Source organism: Salvia hispanica, chromosome 6 (genome assembly GCF_023119035.1).
Source record: "Salvia hispanica cultivar TCC Black 2014 chromosome 6, UniMelb_Shisp_WGS_1.0, whole genome shotgun sequence".
In the NCBI taxonomy this organism is placed as follows: domain Eukaryota; kingdom Viridiplantae; phylum Streptophyta; class Magnoliopsida; order Lamiales; family Lamiaceae; genus Salvia; species Salvia hispanica.
In genome coordinates, this window is record NC_062970.1 from 33779236 (window position 1) to 33804696 (window position 25461).

Here is a 25461-nt window from a genome sequence, read left to right on the forward strand (position 1 = left end):
ATTATCTGATCATCATGGTCGGATTATTTTATCTGGATCAATTTTAATATTAAAAAATTATTTCTTTTTATTATTTCTCTACAACCGTTCCATCTAAAAAAACTACACATCTCAACTGCACGTCTTGTCTTTCGCCCCATATCACTACCACCTGCGGAACCTTCAGCCATGCCTAACCAACAAAGAACAGATATATTAATACAAGTTCGGGAATGAAATTACAAAAGCTACAAATTTTGTATACCTCCTGCAATTTTTGTTGAACTGTTATTAAGCAAATGGGGGAGTTCTATTTATACAAAATTTGGAGGAGATCGATGGAGTGGAGAGAGTGGGATTAAAATGGGTGAGAAGTGGAGTGATGGAATGAATAATGGAGAGTTGAGAGAGTGGAGTAATGGAGAAGAAGCTGCCGTAACAGTGAATATATCTTTTTCTATAATTAACCTTAATTTATGAAATTAATTAAATAATAATATTGTCATTATCTATTTTATCTATTATTTTAGAAACTCTATCAAACAACATAAAAAATAAAATTGATATTTCTTAATGTCTACCAAACGTGTAGAATAGATTAGTAATCATATTTATTAAGATAATTTATATGGATATAATTTAACTTAGGATTATTTTATAAAGCTACCAAACTATGCCTAAGTAAAAAGAGTAAAGTAAGAGAAATAAATAAAAGTAGAGATATGTGTTTTTATTTTTTTTCAATAAGTTATCTTGATTGGAACAGCTGAAAAGGAAAGTGAGTACTACCCATCGACAGTTTAATACAGACAGCAAGAAACAAACAGAGATAACCAATGTCTGAAGGGAATCACCATCCGAAACAACATACCCCTGCAAGAGTAACAACTCATCCCAACTGAAAGGCTAAAATTTTCATACAGTTCATCAGAGTAGTTGATATAATATTCTAAAGAGCTGCTGGTGCTGGCCGTTGTTAACGGACGATGACCACTGCATCGCCGGATGACCATTCGCGGACAAATTCAAACGCAATACAGACAACACCACCATAGTCGATAACTCAAAGGCAAAGTCTAAACTACCATGGGCTCAGGCGCTGCCGGTTCGGGAGGGGTACCACTGCTCCCATTGAGAACTATCACGTTCCCATCTGAATCCACATCCACAATAACGGAATCGCCTTCCTTTATCTCACGTGCGAGCATCTTCTCAGCCATGCTATCCTCCAAGAGTCTCATGATGGCTCTTCGGAGGGGCCTAGCTCCATAGCTCGGGTTGTATCCTTCGTCCACCACCCTATCTCTGAATCTCTCTGTCACCTGAAGCTCTATTTCCTTGGTTTTGAGCCTCTCGAAGACCTCCTTCAGCATTATATCCGCAATCTCCTTCACCTCGAGCTTGGTGAGCTGCCGGAATACAATCATCTCATCCAATCTGTTCAAGAACTCAGGCCGGAAGTATTGTTTCAGCTCTTCTGTCACCAAACTCTTGATCCGGTTGTAACTGCTATCCTTCTCGTCGTAGTCCAGATCGAAACCTATACGACGGCCTCCCTTCTCGATTACACTGCTTCCAACATTTGAGGTCATTATGAGCAGCGTGTTTTTGAAATCCACGGTTCTACCTTTGCTGTCGGTCAACCTTCCATCTTCAAGAATTTGAAGCATCATGTTGAAGACATCAGGATGAGCCTTCTCAATTTCATCAAAGAGAACAACGGTATACGGGCGGCGCCGGACGGCCTCTGTCAGCTGTCCACCTTCAGTGTAGCCAACATAACCAGGAGGCGAACCGATAAGCTTTGATACAGTGTGTCGCTCCATGAACTCACTCATATCGAGCCTAATCATGGCCTCTTCAGATCCAAAGTAGTAGGCAGCCAGTGCTTTAGCCAGTTCTGATTTACCCACACCAGTTGGACCGGAGAAGATGAAGCTAGCGATAGGGCGGTTGGGATTCTTGAGACCAACACGGGCCCGGCGAATAGCACGACTAATGGCTTTGACGGCTTCGTCTTGCCCAATGACCCTCGTGTGAAGGGTCTCCTCCATCTTGAGGAGTCGGTCGGATTCGTCAGTGGACACCTTCTCTACAGGGATGCCGGTCCAAGAAGAAACAATATGTTGAATGTCAACCTCTGTGACTACTGGACCTCCATCCCCAGCCTCACTTTCTGCCTTCGACATCTCCTTGTTTTTGTCTACAAGAGCCGATATCTGTGCCTTTAGATCCATTTCTCTATCACGCAGCTCCCCAGCCTGACAATTTGTTTGACGTTATTTAGTTTGGGAACCAGGCACAAATAGAACATATACCATAAATCATAAATCCAATTTTACCTTCTCAAAGTCTTGACCTCGGACAGCCTCATTCTTCTCCTTAGTGATCTGCCTGAGTTCTCTCTCGAGCTCTCTAGCTTCTTCGGGTAGCTGAAGAGGATGAAATGATAAATCACCATCATATATTACCATATAACACCAAGAAATAGCAAGTGAACCTCTAAGAACGGTGCCTACCTGTGCATGACGAAGTCGGACTCGGGAACCAGCTTCATCAACCAAATCAATTGCCTTATCAGGCAAAAATCGATCACTGAAACAGGCAAAGTGATTGTAAGTACAGAGTGTTCATATAATCAACTATACCAAAATTGAAAAGAAGTAAAGAACTACTGATAAAAAGATTTTAAACAGAAAAAAAAAAAGAAAAAAAAAGAGAGAAATGGTAGCTAATTATGAGACTGAAAACTCCATACCTGATATACTGATATGACAACTGTGCTGCAGCAACTAATGCTTCATCAGTGTAACGAAGCTTGTGGTGGATCTCATAGCGCTCTCGAAGCCCTTTAAGAATCTGAATGGTTTCATCTACTGTTGGTTCAGGGACCTTGACAGGTTGAAACCTCCTTTCGAGTGCAGGATCCTTCTCAATGTGTTTCCGGTACTCATCAAGTGTAGTGGCACCTATACACTGCAAGTAGATTATAGTTGCCATTAGTAAGTAAATACATCTCGAAAAATCTTAGAAACACGAACACAATATTGGTGATGACATTTCATCACATTAATAAACACTGGATTATTCTATCTCAACACTACAAGTTTCAGAAACTTTCATAGTGATTTATGCAAAAAGTAGCTGGCAAATACAACAATCTATATATCCCAGCTTACCTGTAGTTCACCACGAGCCAAAGCAGGCTTCAATATGTTTGCAGCATCGATTGCTCCCTCTGCAGCTCCTGCTCCAATCAATGTGTGCACCTCATCAATGAAGAGAATGATTTCATCACTTTGCTTAATTTCCTCCATCAGCTTCTTCAATCTTTCTTCAAATTCACCACGATACTTAGTCCCAGCAACAAGAAGACCCATATCTAGAGTAATAACCTGATATAACCAAATAAAAACCTACTCAAAATTGCAGTTCCAGTATAGTAGCACCAATAATCAGAAGAGAGAGAGAGAGAGAGAGAGAGAGAGAGAATTTGTGTGTTAGCACATAAACTAAATTTTCCCTGCCAATTATTTTCATGTTCCATCATTATTCATTATCAAATGCACCATTTCATATATTCAAAAATTGAGTATCTGCATCTTTTTGTGCTTTGTCCCTCCAAGGTTAACTATTAGCAACCTGCATATACATTTTTAAGTACTACTCTTATCGTAATGGTGTCAACTAGCTAACCTTCTTCCCCTCAATTGTCTCTGGAACATCCCCAGTGGCAATTCTCTGAGCAAGACCCTCAGCAATTGCTGTTTTTCCAACTCCTGGTTCTCCGATGAGACAGGGGTTATTTTTAGTGCGACGTCCCAGAATTTGAGTCACACGCTCAATTTGATCCTGCCGTCCGACAACTGGATCTAGCTTACCCTAAAATAATCATGAGGATTAGATATGGAAGTGCTTCCATAAAAATTTTAAAAAAGATATAGAACTTAAGAAAAATATTACCTCCTCTGCTAGCTTGGTCAAATTGGTACCGTACTCCTCTAGTGTGGGCATCTTGTTGCCCGAGCTCCCACCCCCAACACCAGCTCCAACAGCCTCAGCACTTTCACCCACCATTCTGATAACCTAATCACCATAAAATTTTACTTGGGTTTCAAATTACAAAAAAATATGTGAATTGTGAAGTAGACAAAAAAATGAAGAAATACTTACCTGAGTTCTAATGTTGCTAGGGTCAGCACCTAAATTCTCAAGGACACGAGCTGCCACACCTTCACCCTCACGCAGCAATCCCAACAACAAGTGCTCCGATCCAATGTAATTGTGACCTGAATCAACAGGGAGCACCAACGTGAAAACATAGATGATCAGTGAACAGGTCCAATACAAGTACTGCATCATTTTGATAATCGAAGGGCTAGAGCTTAAAAACAAAATAAGATATTCAATGTTGCAGGAATAGTTGTATCCATTAGGTGAGGTACAAAAAATGCAAGAAGAAAAAATCAATCATGCAAAACAAACTTACCAAGCTGACGGGCTTCCTCCAAAGAGAGTTCTAAGACACGCTTTGCACGAGGCGTAAAAGGGATCTCCACAGCCACAAATCCACTACCTCGTCCAATTATTTTCTCAACCTCCACACGTGCATCCTTGAGATTGATACCCATGGACTTGAGCACCTTTGCAGCAATACCAGTGCCCTCACCAATAAGCCCCAGCAAAATCTGTTCTGTTCCAACAAAGTTATGGCCAAGCCGTCTTGCCTCCTCCTGTGCAAGCATAATGACTTTAATTGCTTTTTCTGTGAAGCGCTCAAACATTGCCCGTGGCACCATTCGCTGTTTCTTCCCTCGCTTGCCAAAGGTGGCTGAGGCAACCTTTGATTGGAGTGTCTGACCACTTTTTCTCACCAACATGTCCAAGGCATTAGCTCCTCGAAGTCCTGAGTAACTCCTCGCTCTCACAGGGGCCGACTTTGTACAGCAGAGCATTGTGGATGCCTTTTTGTTTTTGCTAGATCCCTCAAACTGCCCATTATTCACCAAACCAACTGAAGATGGGAAGCTGGTCGATTGAACTAAAACGTGCGCCATATATACCTCCAAAGGACTGGGTATAAATCAACAAAACGCAGTTAGACAGGTCTCTCAAGCAGAGTATTGCTAGAAGAATCACTGTACCAACACTCGATTGATCATTATGCAATAACACAGACAACAAATTTGTATCCCTACAATCAACAAATTCCACAGTTCATATCCCAGAGACAATAATTAACATGAAATCAACTTTCTCTACAAACAAAAAATATACTCCTTGAAGTCTGCCACCAGCTGAAATGAGATCAAGATACCGTCCGAGTTCAAATAAGAGTAGAAAGCTCAAATCTTAGCAACCAGCAGTAATTTGCACAATTTAATTACAGATTCATGCTAATAGTAAGCAATACTACCAAAATCCCAAAAATCAATTCTGATTGCATACAATCAATTGACCAAAGCAACACTGAATTTCAATTACAAGCTTTCACCGCTCGCAAGCAACAGAGAGAAAGACCAGATTTTTTTCAACGAGACCTCGAATTAATCGAAGACCACAAAAACTCATAAAATTAAACCAGAACCCACATCGGTAAATCAGGTGAAGAAGAAGAAGGAGAAGAAGAAGAATAACTCACTGGAATGACGGAAAAAAGTAATCGCAGATACACTAATCTGGATAAATAAGGTAGGAAAAGGGTCCGTTCCGTTTTCGAGAGAGAAAAAGAAGAGCCACCCTAAATTTATTCGGCCGGATTTCCTCGAGCTCAAATGCCGATATGCAAGAGATATATAGATAAATGTGGATGATAAATCGATAATAGCCTCTCTCTCTCTCTCTCCCCTCTTTGATTTTATTTTCTTATTTTCTTATTTACTGAATTTACGTTACTGTTTTCTTCTACGCTACTTCCATTAGCTTACTAATATTTCCACAAGCACACACCAAGCCGCTTGATTCGAAAGCAATACGATCTGACGGCCTGAGTTCATTTATCATGCGCTGCTAACTACTCCCTCCGTCCCGGCTAAGATGACACATTCTTTAGCCGGCACGAGATTTTAGGAGTAATTGGTTAATGTGTTTAATTGGAGAGAGAAAAGATGGATGGAAGTATTAAAATAGAGAGAAAGAAATGTGAATATTTTAATAGGGATGGGAAAAAATGGTTGAGTGTATTAAGAGCATCTCCAATGCAAATAGGTCAGCCACTCTCTCTCCCTGCCACGTCAGCAGCACTAAAAATCCACCTGCCACATCAGATTTAGGCCAGCCGCAATAAAAATAATTCAAAATATACTACATTTACGGAATTAAAATTACGATTAAATTACCGAATTAAATTTACGAGACATATATGGGAAAATTCATTAATTTTATTTAAATAAAAAAAATTACATTAACTAAAAATCAAAAAAATTACATAATAAAAAAAAATCCGGGCTTCCACACACGAGCCACCGCCCCACTCTACTCCTCACTAATTTATTAAAAAAATACATTAAAAAATGTTAGTATGCCTTGAATAAAAAAAATACATGTTTCTGTTTTAGGTCTTAATTTTGTATTGGGCTAGTTGTTGTTGTCCATCGCTAGATGTTGCTCTTGTACAGAAATTTAGAGATAGAGAAAATCGCGTTTATATAGTTTTTCAAAAATTAAAAAAAAAAAAAAAAATAGCGTTGGCCGATCGGCACGCCACAATGGCGGCCAGCGCATCGGCCAGCGCCACGCCATCGGCTAGCCCACGCCGAAATTTTGGCCGATTTCCCGCTGGCCTACTCCAATGGTTCGGCTAGCCGACCGGCTAGCGACGCGAATTGGCTAGCCGGCATTGGAGATGCTCTAATTGGAGAGAGAAAGTTTCCAAAAAAGGAAATATGTCATCTTGGTTGGGACAAACTAAAAAGGAAAACGTGTCATCGTAAGCGGGACGGATGGAGTATCTGGATAACAGTCAAACAGTGCATATATTAACTGTACACTACAAGAAGAGGGTATAATAGTAAACTATGTACAATCAGTTATAGCGTGTACTCAGCTACTCCCTCCGTCCGCTATTAGGAGTCTCATTTCTTGGCGACATGGATTTTAAAAAATGTTAAGAAAAGTGTGTGGAATAGGAATCTTCACTTGTATATATTAGTTTTAAATGAAATGCAAGTAGAATGAGTTAGTAGAAGGTGAGACTCTATTACTATTGTAAAAGTGAACCGGGACTCCTATTCGTGGACGATTAAAATAGCAAAACGGGACTCCTATTCGCGGACGGAGGAAGTACTATGGCGGGACGAAATTATTTGGTACTCTCACCCATCTATTTATGATGTCCACCTTTCATGTTTTGTTTATTTTTTAATTTGAAAATAAAGTATTTTCTCTTTTTTTTTCATTAAAATATTTAATTACATTTTTTCTCTTTATTCATTCCACCTAACAACTTCTTATTAAATTTTGTATCAAACGTGAATATGGACATCTAAAATGGAACAAAAGGAGTAGGTTGGATTTTCTTGATTTACCTATTCTGCCCCTATTTCTCAATACTTCATTCTTTCGGTCAATACAATTTTAAAAAGCGATGTTTTATGCATTTAGTGGAGAGGTCAATCTTCATTCCATGCAAATGATCATGATATTTAAATTTTTGGATTGTTTGATTAAAGCATTAATTAATGTTATTCATGTTCAACATTCATAAATGAGCATTCATTGGTATATGTCCGTTGAGATATAAAAATGTTTCAAAATGTATGTTGATTGGGATATAAAAATATTTCAAAAGAACTCTTAAATTTTATAAAGTATTAAAAGATGGTACTCCTTCCGTCCCAGAGAAGTTGGCATACTTTGAAAATGCCACGGGATTTTAGGAAGTTTTGTTTTGTGTGTTAAATGGACAGAGAAAATATAATTTTTATATTCATGTGAGAGAGAACTTTTTCCAAAAAGGAAAATGTGACATCTTTTGTGGGACAAACTAAAAAGGAAAGTGTGCCATCTTTTGTGTAACAGAGGGAGTATATGTCTAATACTAATAATATCGAGTATCATTGAGATTAACGAGCATATGCTCCCGCATGGGTAGCAGGTTTAAACATATAATATCGAGTATTATCGGCATTAACGGATATACCCGCAAGGGTAGCATCAACACACTTAATTCTTAAGCCTGCATTTGTATCTCAGATCAATTTATCCTGACAATATTTACATGATTTAAAAAAATATGAATCACTAGTTACTTATACGCACAATATATCAAGATTAGTGGATTTCTAGCATTTAAATGTACTCTATGGATATGAAGCCGCACCAAGCATCACGTCCTCCATTAGCTTGTAGCTTGCTTCTCTGCAAATTGATTATCCAAAACATTCGCGATTGCACGTTCTCATAATCGTTTAGATACATGTACCTTAGTTCAACATCTAAATGCTGGAAGAAAACTAAATAGCCAGAAACTAAAACATAGCATCACCAATTCCTTGAAACCTTTAACATCCTCCAGATTATAAACAGATCACAAACTACTTACCTGTACATGAGTGCAGATATAATATGTACCTCACAGGCCAAGCCGATTTATACTAATGCCAGCAACACACTATATATGCCTAGACAATAAACCATGAATCCCGCAGGAACAAACCCACACTATTCTTCTGCACGATGCATGCTGGGGATTTTGCAACTGGTGCCTATTTACAGAGGTTGAATATCTGGTGGCACATACCATTCTTAGATAATGTCAAGCAGATTATGTCAAAACGGATCCAAAACTGCAAATTCTTAGGTGCATCTATATATAAGAGCAATCTGGTCATCACGCTGAAGGGACACCATTTGCTTCTCACCATTCAATGTTCCCAAAATTCAATGGTCTGATGGATTATACAGCCAGACCATGCTTGAACACACCTGTGAGATAGCATAGCAGCTAAAATTAAAGTGCTCTCCAAATTACATTATTTACAGAGATTGAGAAATTCATCAATAATAGAACAAAAATAGACAACAAAAATACATTGGAGCATCATGTTCGTGAACACATGCGAACTGACATGATGGAAAAAACAGTAATTTGCAAAAGATGTTCGGGGGGGGGGGGGGACAAAAATAACTACCTAGATAGAGACAACTAGCAGTCATCTGGGCTCGATGATGGAGAACTCGGGACATTAGCATCTACACCATATGCGATTGATGAAGTGACCTCTCCTTTTGAGTTTAAGGTCTCTGGCTTCATACTTAGCATTTCCTCTTTTGTAAGGATTAAGAGCTTGCGGACCATGCAACAAAATTCCCTGTTTTCAAGGAGATACCAGAAAATATGAGCATGCGATGATTATAGAAGGAATTATAGTGAAATCAGTATTCTAAAGACAAATTTAAATTATTTGACATGTTCCAGGTAATATCTTACGCCCAAGGATCATCTCCTACAAGCATCATGTCATCCTCATCATCAGTGTAGACAACTAGCCAATTCTTGTTCCTAGCCTTGAGTTCACCCTTAAATTCGAAGAGATTGTCCAACTCAGAGATCAATTCATCATAGTTGTTGAATTTGGCCAGATCCACAGACCTACCAAGGGCGGACCCCTGCTTTTGAACCTGAAATCACAAGACTTTCAGAAAAAGAGGAATGAATAAATAAGCATTCCTCCAAACAGAAAATATCAAGCTCCAGATGAAAACCTTGGTGCAACTCCTTGTTGAACCAGAATGACCTATCGTTTCTCTCTCTTGCACTGAAGGATGGAGGAATTGGAATTGATTCTCTTGATCACTGGCAGAAACTCCATGATCTCCCACTTTCAATCCCTTTGATTGATATGACCTTTGATCTAATTCAAATGCGGAGAAATGACGAGAATGGCCCGAATTTTGAGTAAAACCAGATGGGTTTAGTACATTTCTATTTGACATTTCTGGCTCCAATGATGAAGATTTACTTATGAGGGGGATACCAAAGAGCTTGCAGTTCCCTTCCTTTGGCTTCATAGCACCATGTTGCTCTGCAAATACAGGCTTTGGCATCAACTCTCTTGGCTGAGAAGGCCTCACCTGAAGGTATGTTGAAACGGGTGGGGGCATCGACCAGTTTGATCCCTGATTGTCACCTCTAGGATCACTAATCATGGGAAAGTCTCCAAAGGCTCCATGTCTACCATCCCCATGATCAAGATAAGAAGCGTCAGTGCCCTGTACATGATTCTTCATACTAGAATCCATCAGATTAAGTGAGAGGCCAGAAGGCATCAGAGACCAAATATTCCCCGTTAAGCTAAAGTTTGCATTGCACTCTTGTGTTTGTCTCTTTGAATTTTCTTGATTGCCAAGAGGCATACTGAGATCACGGGACACATTAGTTTTCAAAGCAAATCCTGATAACAAATCTGTAAATGATGACTCGGAGCGCCCTAAAGGCGACCAGTTATCTACTCCATATCTTCTTGAAGCAGAAACATCAATCTTCTCGTCTTCCAGTGAGGGCTTCCACACAGATGACTTTTCAGAGGAGCCCAACTCATTATTCTCAGAGAAAGTCCCTCTCAAGGTCAATGATTCTTCACCTTGCAAGACCAGTGGGAACCCATTGTTAACAGGTGTAGGGTCTGCAGTCAACTTTGTAGGACCTGTATTGCACCACAGTAGATTAGGTAAGAGATCCACTCAACAGCTGATAAAAACGTTATATAGCTCTAACAGAAGTTCCTCCAGCAGAGAGAAAATAGAGAAAAAAAAAACAGACCTTCCCTAGTAAGCACAGAGGAATCAGAAGATGAGAGTAGGGCACTTGATCGAGGCCTTTTTGGTCTGGGCACTGGAACATGATTCAATGCAGGAGGAGAAAGTGTTTGTTCAATTTTCCAGGGTGAAACTCTCTCAGGTCGAACAATTGCTGAAGTTTCATCCCACCGCACCTTAACAAAGAAAAATGCAATAAACTTAACAGAATGATGGGTTGAAAACATTAATAATGGGATAGCAGGAGTCTTGAATCCTAGTCATCATTAGAGGAAAAATAATATACCTTAAGGCATCTCCATTTAGACTCTTGCCACCTATTTGGATCTGCATCCTCGGTACCAATAATAGTTCCAGTAAACCTATGCATTAACATCGGAATAAAAATTTCACTCAAGGCTCATTGAATTCTTTGTTGAGGTCACAATATGCTAGCATGCTCCATACCTCTGTTCTGGAGCTTCTTCACCTTCGAATCTCATTTTAAATCTCATTCCTATTGAATAATTTTTTTTAATAGAGTCCATGTATTGATCATATGGAACAATAAATTCAGCTGGGCTTGTCCTGTAACAGATAACAAGACATCATAAGGACATAGGTTAGCATCCATACTGACCACACACACAAGAATTCAACATTTAATCGACACTTGACAAAGGCGAATGAGATTATCGATAACCTATCATTAAAAAGGAAAACAAGACAGAAGACAGAAACCCTCAGCTGCTTCAAAAACAGCAGAGACATGAATGGGCTAATTGACCAAGATACTAGAGACACAAGTCAATCATGAATCATGTCACATACCTGGGCTTATAATAAACGGTGAACATGGTATTGGTCTGAATAGCATGCCAAGCTGTTGCTAGGACGCCAAGATGCATGCTGTGGCTAGATATGACAGATGATGGAACATTACCCTGTTGTCTCATGGCACGCCTAACTCCAGCACGTAGCTCTCCATCCTCTCCTCTACAAGTTCAGCACTCATTTTTAGATTATGTATACATTAGTAAAATCATTATACAGCAATATATAGAGCAGCATCAAACCTCAAAAAAATGAAGGCATCCCCAGCAACCAGCCTCTTTGAACTAACAAAGATACTCCAACCACTCTGAAGAAGGTGCCTGCGTGGTTGACCTGAAATTTCAGAACCAAAATTAGTGCAATTGCCCTACACAAGTGAACATTTTCCAGTCCAAAGTGAAAGTTATATCAGTGAACTTATAGCACAGGTTGCATTCAGTTGTCCGTCTTGCTTTAACTGTGAACTTAGTTTAGTAGATAATTTATGTACCACGAAATATATGCCTGAACCGCCACTCTTGTCCATGCAAATCTTTGGCCACTAACTCCTGGGTTGGAGGTTGCCGTGACATGTCCTATCATAGAAGACAAAACCTTATATCTAGCAGTAAAAAAGATCCCCAGGAAGTGAACGTCACTGAGTTTAGGAGGCGTCATCCTAACCAGTGGTGGCAAACATTCATCAGCATGCCGTCTGAGCACTGAGAATCCACCATGAGTGCTTGTATCTGATGCAGTAAGAGTTTTACAAAAAGAAAAGACACGGAAGTGTGGCACAGGAGGAGGAGGTGGTTCTTTCCTCTCTACATTTTCATCTTGCTGCAACAGAAAATCTAATTAGTAGTACAAAATAACCCACGGGACATTAAAACTAAAATATGGAAATACACAGCATGTACATTATGCAACACAGATCAGCTTACATCAGTTTCAGGCATCAAGGTAATCTGAGCAAACACTTCATCTGTATCTGCTTCGGCCTAATCACCAACCAAGCACAAGATCATAGTAAGTCATGAATCACAAGAGCCATAAAACAATTTATACCAACCCCAAAAAATCCAATAGCTGAAATTACAATTCTCGCAAATACTTAGACCAAATTATAGAGTACCTTCAACTGGACATTAACGACTCGGCAAAGGATCTTAGGAGGAAGATTGTACACTGGCATCTGCTGGTCCGAGCTCTGATTAGTGGATGCCTCCACCTACAACCAAGAACCCCCAAACTATGAGCAGAGAGCTAAATAAATACCTTTCCGATTAGGAAAAGCTAACAAAAGAAAAAAAGGAAACCCATATTCAACAACCCCTCAATTATGATTCGAAACTCAATAACTAAAAATTAAGTCTAAATTAGATCAACTAAAGCTGCAAGACCCAAAATTAAAATTAAAAAAAATAGAAACAGAACAAAAGGGAGGGAACCTGTTCTATGTGCCCCTGTGGGAAGTAGAAAACAAGTTCATTTTCGCGCGGCACCGTCACCAGCGGGCCGGCGCAAGCCTTCCACAGCTCTGTGTACAACGCTTTCTCAGCATCCACTGCCAAAACGAATGAGAGAATTCAGAATATACGCCATCAAAATCGACAACAATACATCCAGAATTAATTACCTCTCCCGGAGTCGTTGTAGCCTTTGATCAAAAGCTCAGAAGAATCCATTAGTTCAGGCGCCATAATTCCAAGCCAGATCTCTCATTTGATAAAAACAATATAAATAAATATTCCACCGGAAGAGAAGCGGAAAAAAGGCAAAAGTCCGGAGAATTATAGGCTAGCAATCAGGATTATAAACGGTAAATATTAGACAAATTGGGAGCATCTGTTATGAGAATTGTAGCAAAGCAAGGATATCGTGAAGCAAGGAAGCTCAAAAGGTGTGGGCTACACTGTGAAGTAATAGTTGATGAGATAGAAACTAGAGTAGAGAGAGAGAGAGAGAGAGAGAGAGATTGGTCATGGGCTTCAAGACAACAACAGCGTTGTAAACGGGTGATGTTTCCACCCATACTTCTTTATTTTTCTACTAACATTTTTATATGTATCATACGGTGTCGTTTTTATTCTCACTGATTAAGTGATGATGCAATCGCCATTAACCAGCTAATTTTTATATATGTTGTACTAATTTTCATCCTCTGCAAAATCAGATTAAATTAATAGTTTAATAATTAATATTTGAAGTTTAAAGTAAGTATACAAAATTAGAATTCATAAAAAGTAGAGAAATTTATAGGCAAATAACTAATCTTTATTTATACTAAAATAGATATATGGAAAATATATGGAAAATATAGTGTCGAGGATGAGTTTGTGTGACGAAATTGTGTTAAACAACGAAGCATTGTGTCTTTTGCTCAGAATATAAGACGAGAAAATAAATTTGGGGCAGTAATATCTATGAGAAATAATTTAAAATTGTATTATATGAAATGATTTAAAATTGCTCAGAATAACGACATTGTTAATTATCATTAAATAAATTATCTTGAGAATTGGTCGCTCGTATTGATAGGACGGAGTGTTTATAATTATAACATAACTTTATTTTTATTACTATATTATATTGTAATGACATAATGTTTTATACTTGATAGTTGAATCTGTGTTTAATCTTATATTTGTCGAACGTTGCATATTAATAATTACTAATGTTGAAAAGAACTCCAAAGAACCCAATAAAGAATGTAAAAAGAAATGTGTTTATTGAAGAAATTTGAATCAAACGGCAAGCATATGAGAAAATGGACTGTCACACTTTGTATATTTTGGTAAATTTCAACACCAAGAACCAGTTTCTTGAATGTTTTCTCGCAAATTAACAATTACCCATCTCACAAGTTTTATGTAGCTGTTTTACAGCCTGAGAAGTCAAAACTTTCAAGTAATTAAGAAGCTCTTTATCCTGTCTGCCCGGTAATATTTCAAACATAAATAAAGGTAGAGAAGAAAGAAGGGCCAAAATCTAGATTTAATGCGTAGAAGAAATTTATCCCCAAAATCTACTCAGCAATCCTTTCTTGTCTTTCTTCATCCTGTTCTCCAGTGACGGGAAGTCAATGGAATTGTAGGCAAGATCCATTATAACTGGATTGCGCGGGACTGCTTGAAAGGCAGGCGGGAAGACTGAAATGCGTGGGATTGACTTTGTAGTAGGATCACCAACAGCTGATTCATAATTCTCCAGGTTCTCCATTAGCAGCTTTTCAAGCTGAAGCAACAGAGTACATGGATAAAAAGTCATCTCAGGGTAACAAAAAAGATTGTAGAGAAAACCATCCCTAAACTCAAACATAAGAAAACCCACCCCAGCCTAAACTTGAACCCATCCCGACCCATACAGAGACCGGCCACAGAAATCCATTCATAACTCTTCTCTTATTTCACACAGTTAACTCTTGTTGTATACTAGAACTTCACAGCACAAACACTACCCACTTAAAATATAAATATATTTCAGATACATAAGTATAAGTACCGTTTCTTGGGCAGGTTGTGGAATTATCACAAAAGTTCATTTGATAAACTCAAGCACTGATAACTTTATCTCTGTTTCTGTTTAGTTTATGGGTGTAGCACTGATCAAGATTATACATACTATACTGTACGTTTGAATACAGAATCTCATTAATTCAGGGTTCCTGAAAATAGTAGGCCTAGGCAAAGAAATAGGTGAATTTATTTAGGAAAGTATTCAAAGGAAGTAACAAAGTACGATATTAACTTAAAAATTCTAGCTGCTGTGAATTCAATTTTCAACTAATTAGTTTAAAAATTTATTCAAGTAACATAGGCCAAAAGATAAAGTACAAATCCTCCCGACCAACAAGTTAGTACAAGAAGATATACCAGAATCTCAAAATCATTAACTAGTTTCCAGATTGAACCAAGGCAAGGCAAAGCTAAAGTTACAATGCATACCTTCTTGTCATTTCCTGTTAATGATATACTTGAGATCTTTTTAGAAAGATTTTCTGGAGCCTTCTCCTCCTCCATAACTCCTGTTGCATGTTCTATGCAAATGTTGGATCGACAGTCATTGTAAAGCATCTTCAATTCCTTGATAGCAGCCTGTAATAAAACAACTATTGTTCAAGCAAATTGCACCGGCCACATAGCAATAAAAAGTTCAATGAACTATGCTACTGCAAATGAAAATCTCCCTAGTCCCTACTATATTTAGTAACAGATATTAGGCCACCATATGATTAAGGAATAGTGTTTCCCCACTAAATAAAAAGGAGTTTTCACTACAACAGAGCATAGCCAATAAAGGAAACATATTGTCAGATGGCACTGAAAAGGAGTATACTGAAGTAGTAGGGAATGCAATGCAAGCACCTGGTCAGCATGGGTCAAACTCTGAAGCTTCTTTAGAGCATCATCAACTAAGGAACGAGCTCTGCAGAATAAAGCATATGCTTCTACCCTCTTTCCAGCCAAACTATAAGATTTTGCCAAGTAAAAGCACCTACAGGAAAGTGATGAATAGATCATTACCCAGAGGATGCCATTCAGAAACAAAGGTGAGCTAAGCAAAAACAGAAGGCTAATTAGGGATCTTGAAGATGCTATACAAAAAGAGCTAGGTATTTACTATTTCTATTTCATAGGAAACAAGTAAATACGAAAAATTAAATCTGATAAATAAAGTGCGACAACTATTTCATAAGCCAATAAACCAACAACTGTGAAATGGTTACATAAACAACAAATATCTTTACTGCTATCACATTGAGGATTGGTACAGTATTTTACAGTTAAGTGGTGTACCATTTTTACTTTATGAGGAAATTAATTTTCTGGATACCAAAATGAAACTAAATCAACATGAAACATAAACTGTCTGGAGAAAAAAGAAAGACATGATAGACTCCAAAACATTACAAGGGCCAAACCTTTCTGCTCGGAAAACTAAACTTTTCAGTTCACATTCTTCACCGAGGGCCACTTCTTCTGGTTTTCTGTCTCTTCCCGAACTAACCAGATCAGAAAGATCAGCAGCATTCTGTTTGAAGAAGAAGCTGCTTAGTTTTTAAAAACTTAATTAGAGCTAATATTAATATGAAGATAGTGTCAGTCTTTAGGTACTCACCTGTAGCAGGAGATCATACAACCGGACAAGCTCTTCAGGTTTTGTAACCTTTTCATTTTTGTCATCACGAACCTTACTGAGCTTGTTCTTTGCAATGTGCACAAGCAATTGGTTACGTTCGATTGTTCTCTCTCCTAGGATAGCACCAATAGCTTTATCAAGGCCACTCAGGTCATCCTTAATGCTCTCAGAATTACCTGTGTTAGCCTATAGCAGAAAAAATACGGTCAAACACTTCAATGCATAAACCGTCACACGTAGAAAGTACATGGGGTAAGTAGAAATCACATAACTCAAGCAGAACTCACCAAGTCATTCCTTATGCAGCTCCTGGCTTCACTATAAGCAGCAAATATTTTGTCAAATATGGCTAGTTTTTTCTCTGCAGGTACAGAATCCGCTACTGGAACATTAATATCTTTCTCCAGTTCCTGGGCTGATAAAAAAAATCAAGCAAGAGGATTTTAGATTTGGTATTTGCGAGTTTAAGAATTTATGAGGATAATCAGAGCAGTAATGGAAATCGACAAAATCCAACTGGCGTATGTGCTGCACATACACAACTGAGTATACATCATATGAAAAATAAAATATAGGCTTTAGGAATATGAATATATATGCAGAGCTTCCCATACATAAATGGCATGCAAACATAAGGCTATAACTTCCACTATGAGTTCTATTCACCTTTAAAATCTGTGTTAGCCTAAGCTCAACCACAACAGGATAATTGAAAACAAAACACTAGGCTGATCAAATGGAAACTAAAAAATGAGTTAGTGCTAGGTGCATCCAGTAACTAACTTAACTAAGGAGATCCTGGAAGCATGATCATCCATAATGGCACAAAAAATGAGGCTTCACCATGGGTTCCCAGATACATGGCTTGGTCGTCTTATATAAAAGCCATACAAACACAACTCTGTTAGCCTTTTTCTGTCATGCCATAATGCATCAAGCAGGAAAAGAAAGGTTCAATTGCTGCAAACATAATATTGACTCAATTTTTAATTATTAACATTAACACAATTTCTAAAACATTGCAATTGCAACATCATATTTGAATCTTTTGCAATACAACATCTACAAGTTTTGCAAATGAAATCGTACATGCGACAAAATTCGTCAAAAGGAATCGAAGGATGTTGCAAAAACAACTAAACGATGATGTTGTAATTACAGCATTTCCAAAGTCATATAGTAATTGCGATTCAAGGGTTTTGCTCAAGTCCACTAGGATTTGTTCATGTCCACGCTCCACGGTACTTATGATACATCTAAAAAGCATGTACCTTTGAGTATGGCCACCCGAATCTTTGCATTTAAAATGGGAAATCTGTGACCAAGCCAATGAAATTCAGTCAATGATGCCGCTTGTTGAGATCGGGCTTCGGCCATGACCGCCTGGTGATGATGGCAAATCAAATTACCAATAACAATACACGGAATTAGAAATGCAGCAAGGATACAAAACTTGAAAAGGACAGAGCACACTGCTTTGAGACAGATTCGGGTGTGAAGGAGCTGGCAGTTAATAAATATATATCGTATGCTGCCTTGATGATATAGACCCACCTCCAATTTAGCTTTAAAAAGGTCCAGGGCAGGCCCTTCCATTTCTCCTATATGGACTAGTTCAGAAGTCTGTAAATTTGACTCCCCAACTTTGTGTAGACAATATCTTATGCTAGGCTCAAGTTCCTCAACCCGCTCCCGGCATAAAACTTGGTTCTCTAGATCTCCATACTTTCCAAGTTCCTCATACACGGCCCTGTCAAAATGAAGGAAGTTAGCCATCAACAGACAAGTCTTCATGAGAGCAAATACTGCGTTTTCCGAGAAAGCTTAAATTTTTCAATGAAGCAGTAGAAGAGATGAACTAGCAAAATATGCCACTAAGGCCAACTTCATAAGTCAAAAGAAGAACCATTTATTAATATTATTTTTCCAGAAACTTGAGATTAAAATTACCTGGCACTTTTGAAGCACTTTAACGCGATGTCCCAGTGTTCATCTCGCTCGAATAACAAACTCCCTTTCATATAAGAGGCATACGCCTGGATATTACACCCAAAAAAAGCTTCTTCATAAGAAAAGACATATTTTTGTAAAAACTCCAAGCAACCAATATAGACTAACTTTAAATCCTTAATGAAAACAAAATTATGGGAAATACTGTAAAAAAATATGTGGCCTACACTGCTTGGAACAGAAACATAAAAGTGATCCTAAAACTGGGGACACTGACAAGTGAAGTCGTGTCAAGCACCCCCCTGCCCTTCTTTCTTGGCCCCAGCTTCTTGAAATAGAATATAAATTTTTGCAGAAGACTCAATCTGATAAAACTGTTTGACCTATTTATATTATAATGTTCTTGAAACGCTTGTGGAGCCACAAGATTAATACTACTAATATAGATCATAGCTCCATAAGATCGTTTTTCAACATCCAGCTATATTGCCACAATGTCGTTTTTCAACATCAACTAACAGAAAAGATGAAACATCTTCAAGTAAAGATGTGCTTGTACAGCATTCGCTAATGTATCATTATAGTAGGGAAGGCAGAAGATGGCCAAACAAATCATCCATAAGTTAGCACGAAATAATAGGAGCATATAGTAAAAGATCTGATTCACACCTCAGCTTCCAGAGATGTTCTCGAGTCTCCCTTGATGGCACACAACTCTTGAAACTGGGAAGCCCATTTTACGGCCTTCTTTAGCCTGCCAATGAGGTAGCTCCTCTGCCGTGCATTTGGGCCATCTGGTAAAGTTTTCTTTTCCATTGCATGGCTCCATGCTCTTTCAGCAGCATATAGAAGCAAATGTAGAAACCTAGAACGAATTCCAGGAGCCTTAGAAACTAAGAGAGATATAGGTTGAAAATCAGTTTTCATTGCATGCTTTAAATGAACAAGAAAATGAAACTTAGGAGAACAAACTTGTCCTTTTAATGCCATATTTATGATAGAAAACTGCATCAACTGATCATCTCAGATGCCGGCAGGAGGATCAGCAAAGATTAATGCAGCTCCTTAGTTTGTTTATGATGTTAATGCTACTTAACTACTACTATTAATTCTATTATCGATAATTGCCTACTACTATTCTGTAGGATGCTTATTACAGCACGCAAGAAATGCATCAACCTACTTCAGGATCAGGATATAACTAAATCTATAGCTAGATGTTGAATGGGAAGTCGTTAACATACATGCCAACCAGCTGCACACCGGAATTTGACGAGTGTTTTTTTGCTTCTCAGCCAGAGAAAGAAAAAGCATGTATCAGAATTACCTCCATAAGGAGGACCACAGCCTCAAAAGAACGTCTCATTGAGAGTGGCAAGAGGACCATAGGTTCAGGAATTAACCAGTTCGTTGACACTAAAAATATAAATGAAATGCAATTACAAAGTAGTACCTGACTTCAGTAACAGTAGATGACGATATGGCTCTCTTGGAATATTTTCCACGGCCATGGGTGAATTTCAAGGACTTGTACAATCTCCGTAAGCGTGCAGTGCAGTACCTCCTGAAAAATCAAATTCAAAATTCAATATATCCCAGTGATAATAACATCAATCTCAATTCCCATAATGCTCAGAAACCTTCCTCCCAGCCAAACAGCAGATCCCCAATAGGTACATTGCATGAGTAAGCTGAATTTCAAACAAACACGACTTGACACTACCTGTAACGAGCGTAATCACTGAAGCGCAATCCGTGCTGCATTTGTGCTGATTTCAATAGCTGCAGCACTGCGAAATTCACGGCCAAAATAAGAGATCTAATCCACACACACATAGATGAAATGATCCGTACAGAAGGAGAGGGAACCACCATTGATAGAGAATTTAGGGTTACTAATCTGATCCGGGGCGGATGAATCCTGATCGATTTCCATCCTAGCAACGTCGTCTCCCTTCGCCATCAATTGAATTTGAGATAAGTGAGCGCCGGAGATAGATTAAAGGTTGATGGTAGAAATGGGGCAAATGGTGGAATATTCCGGCCAGTTACACGGTGCGCCGGCGGGGGCTGTAGCAGGGGCGGATTTTGTGAAGGGGTTTAGTTTTGTGTCACTTGATGTCCGCTTCGACTGTTGATTCCGCACAGTGATTTACGACTACGAGTAGTTAAGCGGGTTGGGCCAATGGATCGGTTGACACTGGATTTGTTTTAAGAGTTAGGACCAAAATTAGTCCTAAATATATGATGATTTTATCTTTTTGGTCCTAAATTTTATCTTTTGGATTTTTTGGTTCTTTAAGAAATTTGATCATTTTGGTCCTCCGTCAATAGTTACGTTAAAAACTAACGGTAAACGGCGATTTTGACCAAATTAAACTTTTTATTCTGATTTTTAAGTAACTAATTAATCTCCTAATTATTTTAACAAATATCCGTTTAAAATTAGAATTAAATCTAGGATTTTTATTTTCTTGGCGGAGGCGGGAGTAATGGCGGCTGGAATTGGGGGCTGAAGAAGACAAAACGGTTTGATAGATGAATCATCGGTGGCTAGCTTCACAGCGGCGGTGGCCTGAGCAAGATAGTTTGCGGACTTTTTGGGAGCGAATTGGAATTTTGGAGGGATTGTGGGGATTGTTGTGTGAGATTTCGGTGGGGATGGCGTGGGATGCCTCGGGTACGGAGGTGGTGGGCTGGGGGTGAGGGATTTGGAGATTGGGGTCGAAATTAGGGTTGGATTTGGGGCGGTGATGGATGGGAGTTAGAATCTTGATGCAAATTGGAGTTTTCGATTTGGGATTCTGGTTTAGGTAGGGCTTCGATTTGGGTGTGAGTCTGCTCACCCATGAGAATCTGTTGCAGCGTGGAGGGGTAGTGAGGGAGAGGGTGTCGGCGGCGGTGGGTGGGAATTATGAAGGAAGAAGATGAAAGATTAGAGGAATAAAGAAGAATAAATTAAGAGTTTAATTTGGAGATTAATTAGTGACTTAAAAATCAGAATTAAGAGTCTAATTTGGTCAAAATTGTCGTTGACCGTTATTTTTTAACAGAACTATTGACAGATGACTAAAATGATCAAATTTCCATATGTGCAGGACCAAAAAATCCAAAAAATAATGTTTATGACCAAAAAGGTAAAATGATCATATGTTTAGGACCAATTTTGACCTTTAATCTTGTTTTAATTTAGGAATGAAGCCAAAATGTTGCACCATCTGTCTCACAATACAAGTCACATTTTGTCATATCGGTTCGTCCCGAATCCTATTTCACTTAATATCTCTCACATTCTACTAACTCACTTCACTCATATTTTATGATAAAACTAATATTTAAAAATGGGTCACATATTCCATTCATTTTTTCAATCTACTATTCATTACATTTCTTAAAATTTGTATATACACTAAATGCGACTCTTGTGGAACGGGAGGAGTAGTTAGATTAATTGAGAATCGAAAATTAAGGTTAGATTTCGGTGTAGGTTAGAGTAGTTGTTAATCGAGGATCGATTGGATGAACCGAAAATTTAATTAGAATTAAGTTTTTATTCCTGTATTCATTTTAATAGTTTCTGTCAAAAGAAACCATAAAGAGTCGTTGCATATTTATTGTGAGAGAGTTCCTAGATTACATTCATATCTGTATAGTTCCTATGTAGTGTAGAGTTCCAATTATATTTAATGATGTACGAAAGAGCTTCAAATTACCCTATAAATACTAGGGTGATTTGCTCATCATACACAACAAGAAATATAATCCCTTTACTTCCTATAGCAATGCCTATCCAATCTTTCTATGTCTCTCTCGATTACCATGTTTAACATGGTATCAGAGCAGTGTCGATCTTGTGGATCGGTCACTAGCTCGACACCTTCCGCAGAAAATTTTACAAATACAAAAATCATGATTACAATCCAAATACCTCAGTTTCTCAATCCTGAACAACTCCTTGAATGCATATCAAAATTGATTGCTCAAAACAAAGATACAACCTACCAATGTTGCAACGAACAACAAACTGCTGCAGCCCAAAAAGGACTTGCTGCCGGGAGAGAAACCAGTAGCTACTGCAACTGGAAGAGAATCTACATCCGTCGCCGCTGTCAGGAGAGGAACAACAGCCGTCGCTGCTGGGAGAGAATCAACCCATCCAGCCGCAGGAAGAGGATCAGCAGCACAAGCAGAACCCGCCGCTGCCTATGTTAGAAGAGAACCAACAGCTGCACGGAGAGAACCAGCCCCTCCAGCCGCCGAAAGAGAATCAGCAGCAAACGCCGCCGCCGCCGCTGCCGTTAGGAGAGAACTAGCAGCTGCCGCCGTCAGGAGAGAACATACCATCGCTGTCACGCATCGCCAGCCGCCGTCATATGCCGAAGTCGTTTCCAATTCCGGCACCAAACAATCGCCACCTCCGGCTGACCACTAGTGGGAAGAAGGAAGAGAATTGTGGGTAAAGAAGAATGGAGTAGCGGCGTTCGGCCGTTCTGTAGGAGGTAAAGGGTTTGGGGCTTTGCCCCCAAACCCTTCTATTTCTCATAAATTACAGATTTCACCCCAATCTTTCAAAAATTCCAAATTTAAGGAGCTAAAATGTGAAAACCTTGAATTTCAATCCAACATCAAGTGTAAAAATTCCTTTGAAGCCTTGGCTTATTCCTCATCCTCAAACATAGGCCCCAAAGACTACCATTAGATTTTTTATTGTGGGGCAACCGATACCATGTCCTTCGATGCATCCGATTTCCTTGATATTTCTAAGTCCACAAAAACTTATGTTCAAACTGCCAGTGGGGAGTTAGCACAAGTGAAAGGGGCGGGCACGATCATTATCTCACCAACCCTTCACCTCTCGAACTGTCTTTATGTTCCGTCATTGTCCCACAAACTTTTGTCTGTTAGTCATGTAACAAGAGATCTCAACTGCTAATTCAATCTCGTTTTTGCATGTTACATGATATCAAGACGGGGACGATAGTTGGGCGTGGCACTGAGCGACATGGACTGTACTACGTGGATGAGATAGCCCAACAGAGTACTGCGATGCTGACTCACGGACTGACTGACAGACAAATTTGGCTCTTGCATCGCCGGTTAGGGCACCCATCCATAAAATATCTTCGCCTACTCTTTCCTTAGTTTCATCCACGCATGTTTTGAATTGTGAAACTTGTGTTTTGGCAAAAAGTCACAGACATTCCTTCAAATTAAACAATACTAGAGAAAAATCTTCTTTCGCTTTGGTTCATTCTGATGTGTGGGATCCTGCCCCAATTACTAGAGGACAAGGTTTTCAATATTTTTTGTTATTTATTGATGATTTTTCACGTATGACTTGGATTTATTTTTTGAAAACAAAATCAGAAGTTTTTGAGAAGTTTACTGAGTTCTATCATCTTGTACAAACTCAGTATAACTACAAAATTCAAATCCTTAGATCTGATAACGGGAGGGAATATGTGAACTCTAGGATGACATCTTTCTTCACTGAAAAGGGTCTTGTCCACCAAACTTCGTGTGCTTAAACGCCCGAACAGAATGGCCCCCTTAGAAGTCTTCTCTTCCCAAAATTCGATCCCATTATCTTCCACCCTCGAACCTAAACTTTTTGGGTGCACAGTTTTTGCTCACATACCCAAACATGACCGTGATAAATTCTCATCATGTGCAGTCAAATGTGTCTTTTTGGGTTATGGAAAAAATCAAAAAGGGTATAGATGCTATGATTTGTCAACAGATCGCATGTATATTACTATGAACTGTGACTTTGTTGAGAGTGAATACTTCTATAGCCAATCTAGCAGTCAGGGGGAGAGTGAGACAGGAAATCAAAATAGTGACGTATTACATTGGCTACCTTTGTGGGAAGAAACCATTCAGGGAGAGGATATTCAAAGGGAAAACAGCCAACCTAGCCTACCAGAGCCAAATCTTATCACAGAAGTCGGTCCAACAGAGTAAGTTAGCAGTAACACCGGGCAGTCAAATTCCCAAGAACAGCACATGCCACTTTAGGGCACCGCCAAGCTATCCGACCGTCCTTGAATCCTGAGGTAAATACTTCTGATCCCAATATTGGTACTGTTAGTAACAGTGTGTGATTTGTGTGGAAGATTGAGAGAGATTGTTGTTGGAAAAGAAGAAGTATTATTCAATCCCTTTTGGAAGAAGATACAAGTGAGAAGACAAAACAATTCTGCTAACTAAAACAAAAACAGAAAAGTCTATTTTAGTCAACATCTGCTGATCCTACAGCTAAGATTCAATTTCAATATTAATTGAGATCTAACGGTTGTTGTACACTCTAAGTAACCAATGAGATATTCAGCTTCTTTCTCATAAAACTCTTCCTCCAACTAATGATCTGATCACATCTTCAGCTCAAACAACAATCCTCTACCTTGATCGATCATTTGCTGTCAGAATCCAGTTTGCACGAGTTAATCAACTTCATGCAAGTTTCAAGCTTTCCCTTTTGCAGCGGCTTAGTTAACATATCAGCCGAATTTTCTGAGGTGTGGACCTTGAACACTTCAACCTCCATTTCTTCGATCTTTTCTCTTATAAAATGCAACCGCACATCAATGTGCTTGCTCCTCTCGTGTTATACTTGATGTTTAGCCAAGCAAAGTGCGCTATTATTGTCACAACCGATAGCCACAGTTTTTTGCTTCACATCAAAATCATTCAAGATCCCCTTCAACCAATAACTTTCCTTCACCGCTGCTGTAAGAGCCATGAACTCAGCTTCAGTCGTGGATAGTGCAACCACACCCTGCAGACTCGACTTCCAACCGACAATTGATCCATAAAGTGTAAACACATAACCTGACTGAG

At 38.9% G+C, this 25461-nt stretch overlaps 4 protein-coding genes across 4 annotated transcripts; 1 reads left to right on the plus strand and 3 right to left on the minus strand.

Annotated features, from left to right (window-relative positions):
* Positions 1–746: 746 nt before the first annotated feature.
* Positions 747–5827, minus strand: LOC125194304 (ATP-dependent Clp protease ATP-binding subunit ClpA homolog CD4B, chloroplastic-like). Its single transcript, XM_048092448.1, has 10 exons — positions 5621–5827; positions 4469–5052; positions 4153–4268; positions 3943–4065; positions 3676–3861; positions 3159–3374; positions 2738–2955; positions 2499–2574; positions 2322–2411; positions 747–2240 (listed from the first exon to the last, which is right to left on the minus strand). The coding sequence occupies exons 2-10, from the start codon at positions 5034–5036 to the stop codon at positions 1056–1058; spliced, it is 2778 nt and encodes a 925-aa protein (XP_047948405.1). The 5' UTR covers positions 5037–5052; positions 5621–5827; the 3' UTR covers positions 747–1055.
* Positions 5828–8348: 2521 nt separating this feature from the next.
* On the minus strand, positions 8349–13544 carry LOC125197074 (auxin response factor 2B-like). Its single transcript, XM_048095773.1, has 15 exons — positions 13169–13544; positions 12981–13096; positions 12665–12760; positions 12474–12530; positions 12214–12369; positions 12041–12125; positions 11793–11883; positions 11548–11712; positions 11185–11304; positions 11024–11099; positions 10742–10913; positions 9685–10625; positions 9410–9600; positions 9111–9290; positions 8349–8904 (listed from the first exon to the last, which is right to left on the minus strand). Exons 1-14 carry the CDS (start codon positions 13230–13232, stop codon positions 9125–9127), a joined length of 2496 nt encoding a protein of 831 aa, XP_047951730.1. The 5' UTR covers positions 13233–13544; the 3' UTR covers positions 8349–8904; positions 9111–9124.
* A 748-nt stretch (positions 13545–14292) lies between these two features.
* Positions 14293–20766, minus strand: LOC125197075 (signal recognition particle subunit SRP68-like). The gene is made up of 13 exons (XM_048095775.1): positions 20494–20766; positions 20345–20411; positions 20075–20185; positions 19291–19486; positions 18622–18707; positions 18226–18421; positions 17943–18054; positions 16959–17086; positions 16651–16857; positions 16454–16563; positions 15897–16026; positions 15477–15626; positions 14293–14766 (listed from the first exon to the last, which is right to left on the minus strand). The coding sequence occupies exons 1-13, from the start codon at positions 20582–20584 to the stop codon at positions 14545–14547; spliced, it is 1806 nt and encodes a 601-aa protein (XP_047951732.1). The 5' UTR covers positions 20585–20766; the 3' UTR covers positions 14293–14544.
* On the plus strand, positions 20640–23053 carry LOC125195187. The gene is made up of 2 exons (XM_048093372.1): positions 20640–20741; positions 22613–23053. Exons 1-2 carry the CDS (start codon positions 20640–20642, stop codon positions 23051–23053), a joined length of 543 nt encoding a protein of 180 aa, XP_047949329.1.
* Positions 23054–25461: the final 2408 nt, after the last annotated feature.